At 32.9% G+C, this 10,185-nt stretch overlaps 1 protein-coding gene across 12 annotated transcripts in view; it reads left to right on the top strand.

The window, feature by feature from the left end:
* The window catches only part of CEP170 (centrosomal protein 170), a 111,327-nt gene that overhangs the window by 19,177 nt on the left and 81,965 nt on the right, over nucleotides 1-10,185 (top strand). For all 12 annotated transcript variants that reach the window (XM_019647561.1, XM_019647570.1, XM_019647569.1 and 9 more), the window contains one exon: nucleotides 8,089-8,234. In XM_019647561.1, coding sequence (XP_019503106.1) covers nucleotides 8,130-8,234 — 105 coding nt within the window. In that variant the 5' untranslated portion in view covers nucleotides 8,089-8,129. The remainder of the gene's footprint in view (nucleotides 1-8,088; nucleotides 8,235-10,185) is intronic.

Below are 10,185 nucleotides of genomic sequence, written 5' to 3'. Positions count from 1 at the left end.
GCAGTGTCACTGGCCCTCATATGTGGGATCCGAACCGGGGCCCTCTGGCATCCCAAGCGAGTTCTTAACCATCGCGCCACTCGGCCGGCCCCAGTATTCAATATTTTGATTTGTAAAAGGTAAGGAAAATATGAAATATAGTCTTAAATATTTTCATCCAAAATGGTAAAACTAAAGACTTGTATTGATATTTTAAGGCAGGGATGTCAAACTTTTTCTGTAAAGGGCCAGAAAGTAAATATTTTAGGCTTTGTAGGTTAAATGGTCTGTTGTAATGCAAAAGGCTTCGTTAAAGTGATCCCTGTTTTATTCCTTTTGAGGCTATTGTAAATGGAATATTTTCTTAATTTCCTTTTCTGATTGTTCATTGCTAGTGAATGGAAATGCAACTGATTTTTGACAATATTATATCCTGCAAGCTTTCTAAATTCATTAATTAGCTCTAACAGTTAGTTGTAGGTTTTTTTTGTTTGTTTTTGGTAGAATCTTTAAAGTTTTTTACATATGAGATCATGTCATCTTTGGACAGAGATTATTTTACTTCTCCCATTCCAATTCTGATGCCTTTGATTTAACTATCTTACCTAATTACTCTGGCTAGGACTTCCAATATGTTAAATAGAAATGGTGAAACAGGCCTCCTTGTTTTATTTCTGATTTTAGGGACAAAGGTTTTAGTGTTTCATCATTGGGTATGATGTTAGCTGTGGGCTTTTCATATTTAGCCTTTATCATGTTCAGGAAGTTCCCTCCTGTTCCTAGTTTATTGAGTGTTTTTATCATGAACAGATTTTGAATATTGTGAAATGATTTTTCTGTATCAATTGAGATGATCGTGTGTTTTTTTTTCCCTTCTTTCTATTAATATAGTCTATTATATTGATTGATTTTCACATGTTGAACTGTCCTTTCATTCCAGGAATAAATCCCACGTGACCATAGTTTATGGTCCTTTTAATATGCTGCTAAATTTGACTTGCCAGTATTTTGTTGAAGATTGTTGCCATTGATATAAAATATTGGTATAGCCTCCTTTTGTAACTTCCATGTCTACCTTTGATATCAGGTAATACTGCCCTCAGAAAATGAATTATCTTCAATTTTTTGGAAGAGTTTTAGAAGGATAGGGGTTAATTTCTTTTCAAATCTTATGTAGAATTCACCATTACTACTATTCCTGATTTTCGTGATTTGAGTCTTCTCTTTCTATTAATCTCGCTAAAGGTTATTCATCTGTGTTGATCTTTTAAAGAAACAACTTTTGTTTTTATTGGTTTTTATCAATTGTTTTTCTATTCTCATATATGACTTATCTTCACACTAATCTTTATAATTTCCTCCCTGTTTTTAGTTTTCTAGTTTCTTAACATGTACAGTTAGGTTATTGATGTGAGATCTTTCTTTTTCAATATATGCATTTACAGCCATAAATTACCCTCTTTGCACTGCTTTTGCTGCATCCCATAAATTTTATTATGTATGTTCTATATTTCTTTTTATTTGTTTCAGTGTATTTTCTTATTCTCTTATAATTGCTAGTTATATCAATTGGTTATTAAAGAGTGTGTTGTTTAATTTCTACACATTGAGAATTTTCCAGATTGACATCTGGTAATTATTTCAAATTTTAATCCCATTGTGATTGGGAAAGTTATTTTGTAAGATTTTAGTCTTCTAAAATTTATTAAGACTTGTTTTAGGCCTAACTTAATGGTCTCTCCTGGAGAATGTTCTTTGTGCACTTGAAAAGAATGTGGTTCTGCTTAGTTGAGTAGAATGTTATGTGTATGTTTGTTAGGCCAGATTGATTCATAGTGTCATCAAGCTCCCTATTTCCTTACAAATCTTCTGTCTGGTTGGGTTTTTCATTGTAGAAAGAGATATTGAAGTCTTCAACTATTTTTGTTCAACCATCTATTTCTTCTTTTAATTCTGTCTATTTTTGCTTTATATTTTGCTATATATATTTTGGGGCTCTGTTGTTAGGTGCGTATGTGTTTATAATTTTTATATCATCTTGCTGTATTGAACCTTTATCAATATATAATGCCTTCTTTTGTCTTTGATTACCTTTTTTGATTTAAAGTCTATTTTGTCTGTCACCTCCGCTTTCTTTTGGTTACTATGTGCATGGAATATCTTCTTTCATCCTTTTACTTTCAACCTTGTTGTGTCCTTATATCTACAGTTTCTTGTAGACAGCATATAGACAGATCTTGTCATTTTATTTAATCTGCCTTTTTCTGCCTTTTAACAGAGTTTAATACATTTATTTTTAATGTAATGTCTGAAGGATTTCCTTTGGTCATTTATCTATTTTCTGTATGCTATGTGTTTTTTTCCTGTTCCCCAGTTCCTCCACTGTTGCCTCTTTTTTTTTTTTAATTTAGTTGATTTTTCTATAATGTGCCTATTTGATTCCCTTCTTTTTACCTTTTCTATATATTTTTCTTAGCTACTTTCTTAGTGGTTGCCTTGAGGGTTACAATAAACATCTTAAACTTTTAATAACCTACTTTCAGTAATACCAACTTAATCTCAAGATTATACAGACACTCTGCTCTTATTCATCTCCATCTCTCCCCCTTTATATTGTAGCTGTCACAGATTACCTTTATATATATTGCATTTCCACTAAAACACATTTATAATATTGTGTTATGTATTTGTCTATTAAATTCACAAAAAGAAATTACCAACCATACCCAAAGTACAATAATACTGGATTAATACTTACTGATATAGTTATTTTTACTAGTGTTTTATATTTTTTTTCTTATGGCTTCTAGTTACCATCTAGTATCCCTTCATTTCAGCCTGAAAGCCTGTCTTTTGCATTTCTTGTAGGCCAGTCTAGTGGTAGTAAATTTCATCAGCTTTTGTTTAACTGGAAATGCCTTAATTGTAATTTAGTCTTAAAAGATAGTTCCTAGATATAGAATTCCTGCTTGACAGCTTTTGTTTTTTTCCCTTCCAAGTCTTTAAATATGCCATCCCACTGCCTTCTGGCCCCCTTGAGTTATGAGGAGAAATCAGCTGTCCAGTTTATTGAACATTCCTTGTGTGTGGGAAGTCTTTTCTCTTGCTTTTTCAAAATTGTCTTTTTCTTTCGATTTTGACAGTTTGAATATAGCATGTCTCAGTGTGAATGTGTGTGTTTATCCTGCTCGGAGTTTGTTCAGATTACTGGATGTGCATATATTTATGTCTTCCCTCAGATTTTGGAAGTTCTTCCCATTATTTTTTCAAAAATTGTTTCTTCTCCTTTTTTCATCTCTTTTTCTTCTGTGACTCCAATATAACATATGTGTTGGCATATTTGATGATATCCCACAGGTGCCTCAGGCTCTATTAATTTTACCTTATTCTTTTTTCTTTCTGTTCCTCACACTGGATAATTTCAGTTGTCTTTATCTTCAAGGTCACTGATACTTTCTTCTGCCTGCTCAAATATGCTGTTGAACCCCTTTATTGAGTTCACTTTATATAATTTCTATCTCATTATTGATACTCTTGTTCTTCTCATATGTCATTTTGCTGATTTTCTTTGACTGGACACCAGAGTCCCAAAATAGTTACTAAGGCAATTCAATAGTTTCAATAGTTGTTTAGGTGGAGCGATGGATTCCTGGAGCTTCCTAGTCCCATTTTCCATGATATTCCTATGTAGCTTTTATAGAACTCCTTACCAAGGTAAAAGTTAACCTGGGCAAAATGATGACTGGTATTCATGTATTTATATATTATTTCACTAGAATGTTCTACTAAGGTAACAAGGTTTTGTTCATTGCTTTATCATCAGCTCCTAAAATTGTGCCTGATAAAAGGCAGAGTAAGTAACTGGTAAACAAATGTATTTCAAAGTACTTTCTCATATAACCCAAATTTTTTTAACGGATCCGTTAGTTTTCCTTATCCTAGCCTCTTTTCAAATCCATGCATATACCAAGAATATTCTCTTAGGCATTTCATCTGAGAGTAAGGAAATATTAGCATATCATGTTACAGGATGAATTACACTATCCTTATTGCTAGAGTGACTGGGCGCATATTCAGAGTTAGATTAACCTGACTGTGGAGACATTTGCCCCTTATATTTAGTTTCTATTGAATCATAGCTGGTGCTTTCAGTATTATTGGTATCTAAGTTGCAAATGAATTCAGAAGAATGAGAATGAAATACCCAAACAACAAATATGGAAAGTAGATATATATTATCATTAGGAATGTACTTGTCTTAGAATATCTAAAAGTCTTGAATCAATCTGAAAAAAAGAAAATGTAAGAACTGAAACCATAAAACTCCTAGAAAAAAATACAGGAAGTAAATCTCAGACATTACCTGTAGTAATAGTTCTTACTGATATATCTCCTTAAGCAAGGGAAACAAAAGAAAAATAAACAAATGGGACTACATCAAACTGAAAAGTTTTTTTCACAGCAAAGAAAAACATCAATAAAGCAAAAAGAGATCCTACTAAATGAGAGAAGATATTGTCCAATGATACATTTGACAAGGGTTTAATATTCAAAATTTATAAAAAACTCATATAACTCAACACCAAACAATCCAATTAAAAAGTGGGCAGAGGACATGAATACATATTTCTCCAAAGAGGACATACAGGTGGCCAATAGACATATGAAAAGATGTTCAATGTCACTAATCATCAGAGAAATGCAAATAAAAACCACAATGAGATACCACCTCACTCCTGTCAAAATGGCTATCATCAATAAATCAACAAACAACAAGTGTTGACGAGGATGTGGAGAAAAGGGAACCCTTGTGCGCTGTTGGTGGGATTACAAACTGGTGCAGCCACCATGGAAAACAGTATGGAGGTTCCTCAAAAATTAAAAATAGAACTACCTTATGACCCAGCAATTCCACTCTTTGGTATTTGTCCAAAGAAATCCAAAACAGTAATTTGAAAAAAATATATGCACCCCTGTTTACTGCAGCACTATTCACAATAGCCAAGATATGGAAACAACCAAAATGTCCATCAGTAGATGATTGGATAAAGAAATTGCGGTACATTTATACAATGGAGTATTACTTTGCCATAAAAAGAATGAAATCTTACCATTTGCAACAACATGCATGGACCTAGAGGATATCATGCTAAGTGAAATAAGTCAGCCTGAGAAAAATACCATATGCTCTCACTTATATGTGGAATCTAAAGAACAGACGAGCAAACAAAACAGAAATAGACTCATAGATACAGAGAAAAAAACTGATGGTTACTAGATGGGAGTAGGGTTGGGGGATGTGGGAGAAAGTGAAGGGATTAGAAAGTACAAATTGGTCACAAAATAGTCACAGGGATGTGAAATAAAGTATGGGGAATATAGTCAATAATGTAAAAACTATATGTAGGGTTTCAGATGGGTACTGGACTTATTCGAGGGTGACTTCATAGATTATATAAATGTCTAACCAGTGCTGTACACCTGAAATTAATATAAAATAATATTGAATGTCAACTTTAATTAAATATATATGTATATATATACACATATACATTATATATGTAGTAGCATATATATATATACATATATATATCATCACAGGATGTAAAGTGCAGCATAGGGAATATAGTCAATGGTACTGTAATAGCTATCTACGATGTCAGAGTAGTAGTAGATTTGGGGGGCTTATCCCTTTGTGAGGGGTGTGAATGTCTAATCATTATGTTGTTCTGTACACCTGAACCTAAGAGAAAGATGTTAAAGAAACTGAGCTCTAAATAACAAAAAAAAATCTGCAAAAAAGAAATAAAGGGAAAAGTTATTATGACACTCATAATTTGACTTTTGAGTCACATCTTTTTAATATTTTGTATGACTAAGTGGAAGCATGCATATGCACCTATACTCTATTCCAAAGTACCGTGGTTGTCTCAAGAAACAAGCATTTGTGTCATTGAGTTATGAGCTGAACTAGCTACTTCTTTCATGGAACGTCATTTATAATTGAAACAATGACTGACAGAGAAACTATGGTTTGTAGACTTGAGTACAGATACTTCTCAACTTAGGATGGTGTCACATCCCGATAAACCCATTTTAAGTTAAAATTATAGTAAGTCAAAAATGAATTTTATACACCTAACTTGCCCAACATCATAGCTTAGCCTGGTCTACTGGTACATGTGCTCAGAACACTTACTGTAGCCTACAGCTGGGCAGTTGATTTCATCTCAAGAGTAATTGCCTTTCTCCTTTTTCTTACTAGAAGCAGGAAACATGTTTTGTAGACATGATGGGATGTGAAAACACAATATCCATAGAAATACTGTCAACACAGTACATTATCAAGCATCAGTTGTTTATCTTCTTCATCAGGAGCTGTGGCTTGCCGCCACTGCCCAGCCTCAGGAGACAGTATCGTACTACATATCACTAGTCCAGGAAAAGATTAAAATTCAAAAATTTGAAGTATGGTTTCTACCAAATGCATTATTGCTTTTATACCTCCATAAAGTTGAAAAATCTTAAGGGGAACCACGTAAGCCAGGGACCTTCTATATTTGGCCAACTGAGTGAGCCTGTCACTTCAAAGGAAAGAATTGGCAATATTATTTTTGCCAATAAAATTTGAACTTTCAAGAAAAATTTAGAATTTTAGGGAACTTGATCTGCCACCATGAGCTTAACAGCTGACCAGTACAGCAAGTGTTCATTTAATGTTGTAGATAAGTTCTGTGACTTTAAGCAAGACAGTATATAATGAAGCCAGTTTTACCGTAGGCTAACTGATATAAATAATATGGCATCTTATCATCATTTGTAACAAAATGACGTTATTCCAGGACCTGCTGTAATTAAAGACTTTTCTGATGATGTGGGTGATGAAATTAACGGATGTAATCTTTTTAAATAGTAAAATGAAATGTGTGTCATCATTTGGGAGATCTGTGTAACTCTGGGAACCAATACCTATTTTCCAAATGACCAATGGGTGATATTACAAAACCCCTTTAAAGTAGAAATTGTATTTTCTTGAAATGTAGTATGATAAATTTCATATTCTGTGTTGTAAATAACTTTCAAAAAACTACCACTTATGAAGTTTTAATGTAGTATCAAAGAAAATTACCTACAATTATTAGAAAAGACTATTAAAATAAATTTCCATTTTCCAACTTAATAAAGCCAGGTCTTTTTAAACATTTCAGGTTAAACAGTATATGGTAACAGATTGAATACAGAGCAAATATGAAAATCTTCTATTCAGCCAGACATTAAAGAGATGTTTTATAATGTAAACCAGTACTACTCTTATCGCTGATTATTTTTGTTTTGGAAAAATAATTATTTTTTATTAAAATGTTACTTATTTTTACATTAAATTGATTTACTCATTATTTTAAATAAATTGATAAATACCAATTTGTCAGTTTTCATTTCTAGTATGGGAATCATTAATATATTTAACCCATGTAAAGAAAAAGCTCTTTGGAGTCATTTTTTTAGAGTGTAAAAGGGTCCCAAGAACAAAAAGTTTAAGCATTGTTGCTCTAGAAAAACTTATAGAGAAAGTAAAGTACATATTAGGACAGATAAATTGAAATTGCATGTTTTTGAAATTGCATTCAGTGGTCTACACTTGGTAGACAAAGAAGCCATTTCTTTGGTTTTTATTGTCCTCAATCAGATATCAAATATATTCATTTGAACTTGGTCTTAAATAATTTATAAGTTAGACATTCATTTGTACAATATTGGTAGTATTTACTGAGGTTAGCATTCTAATGTGATCGTTTGCTTGAGGATTCTACACCTTTATAAGTAATGCTCAAAGTTTTTCAGGAATATGATGTGTTTATTAGTTCACTACCTTCTTAATTGCCTAATGTCTTTCTTTTTAATTAAAGTCTTAGTGGAATCTGTGGACTTACTTTACTAATGAGAAATTGGTAGATAGGTCATTTCCTGGGACTTGTGGACTGTCTGTTTAATCAGGGGTAAATGTTAAATGCAGTTCTGTTCTGAGACCTACACATAGGGTTTGGTGATGCAATCAATGCTCAAGTTAAAAATATCTGAATGTGTGTTTTTCTGAATATCTCTCTACAGGATGACGTAGCTTTGCCAAAGACTTAGAAGCTAAGCAGAAAATGAGCTTAACATCCTGGTTTTTGGTGAGCAGTGGAGGCACTCGCCACAGGCTGCCACGAGAAATGATTTTTGTCGGAAGAGATGACTGCGAGCTCATGTTGCAGGTAATTGCATCGACCCTCTATATTTGTCTACTCAAAACCTGGAATTGGTATAAAATATTTTTCTATTTCTTTGGAGAAGAACACTACTTAGATATGAACTTTCTGGCTCTTTCTCTTTTACCTCTAGTTACCAGTTTAATTAATTAATTTTCTCCCCCTTGAATCATTTCAAAATAAATCTTGGGGATTCAATTTCGAAAAATGAGAACTCAGAGTAGAGAAGCTTATTCTTAAGAAGGAAGAGGTATCACATGCAGTTTTAAAATAAGACTTGTAAATAATTCATAAAATTAGCATGGCATGAAGTAGAACTGAGTTTTAATTGTGGATGCGTCAGTGATACTGATATTAGTTTTACTTCTTTTAGAGATGTTTGAGATATCTTCCAGTAGTTTGACTATAATTAAACTTTGTGGTATTTATTGAACTATGTATAAAGGAGTTACTTTTGAAAGACACTTTTAAGATGTTTTTGAGTAAAGTAATTAGCAGAGAAATGAATCTTTAGATTTTTGAGGATTTAGATATTTTAGTAGGTAGGTCCAGCAATCTAGAATAAAGTCTTAGTCCCTTGCCCTGCCCCCGCTTTTTTGGTTCAAAACTGTAAACTAGTACTTAGAGTAGAAATGTTTATTAGCCCAGTGGTTCTCAACTGGAGGGATCCTGCCTCCCCCACTTCACCACCATACACACACGCTCTCCAATATCTGGAGACATTTCGGTTGTTACAGAGGGGGGTGTTGGAGGTGGTTGCTAGTGATACCTAGTAGGTAGAGGCCAAGAGGTTGGAGCACTGCTGAATATCCTCCAGTGTGCAGCATACTTCTCCAGCCTCCGCCAGACACATACAGCAAAGACTTATCTGGCCCAAAATATCACGTGGCGAGATTGAGAAACCCTGAATTATTCCTAGAAGAATCAAATTTGCATATGCTTATTACCTTTTTACTTTAAAATTGAAGAGCTTATTTTGTTTATAGTTTTGAGACAATAAAAGTAAAGCCTCTCTACAGCTTGATGAGCATATGAGTAAGCTGTATATACAATGACTCCCTAATTAAACAAGTTCAATGAGAGAAATAGGATAGTACAGAGATTTTCCTGGGCTTCTCAATTAGATGGAGTGGTGAGCACGGCAACTGAGAAAAGGCAGTGATGATTCTGTTTGGATATAAGCCCGTCGGAACGGGACCGTATTTTAGGTTCAGATTTGGGAACTTAGGTTTTCATTTTAAAGGCTTTACGTACCTGAATGGTTCTACACGTCGGTTAGGTCACTGTGATAGTTAATTAAAATTGTTAGAAGTACAAATAGTTAATATTTTATCCCTTTTTAATAAGTATATGATAGATCTAAAATTTGGTTAAACTAATTCTGCATTTATGGTTTAAAACCCTCATATAGGAAACCAGTTGTTGGATTTTAGAATCTTAGCCTCGAATAATTTTTAGAAGTTTCTTACCTATAAAGATTTCAAGTACAAATAGATTTACTGGCATTTGAAAAAATACTTTGATGATAATGTGGCTTAAAATCCAGTGTAAAAAGGAAACAAATGATCCAAACATATGATCTGTTTGATTACAGTTAAACTTTTTTTGATACTTTATGACAAAAGTTTTTTTACTTTTATGTTTTGTGTTATTTCATCTCATTCCAAAACAAGTAGTCTGAAGAATATGGTCATTGAGAAGAAAATGTGCTTGGATAATAAAGAATAGGTAAAAACAAGAAATCCTGGAATTTGAATTATAATCCTACCACTTACCTTGGAAGCCATTGGCAAATTATATTTGTTGTGCTTGTTTGACTTTCTATGGAACAATGATTATGCTGTGTTTCATAAGACATATGCAAAATAAATCTTAGCCATGGATGAAAGGTGTCAAGTATAATTATTGGATGAAAATTATACTTTCCTTGTTTTAAGTAATACATTAATATTACCAC

Source organism: Hipposideros armiger, unplaced genomic scaffold (assembly GCF_001890085.2).
Source record: "Hipposideros armiger isolate ML-2016 unplaced genomic scaffold, ASM189008v1 scaffold_113, whole genome shotgun sequence".
In the NCBI taxonomy this organism is placed as follows: domain Eukaryota; kingdom Metazoa; phylum Chordata; class Mammalia; order Chiroptera; family Hipposideridae; genus Hipposideros; species Hipposideros armiger.
The sequence above is the reverse complement of the archived record's forward strand: the minus strand, read 5'-3'. Positions and strand labels throughout refer to the sequence as shown.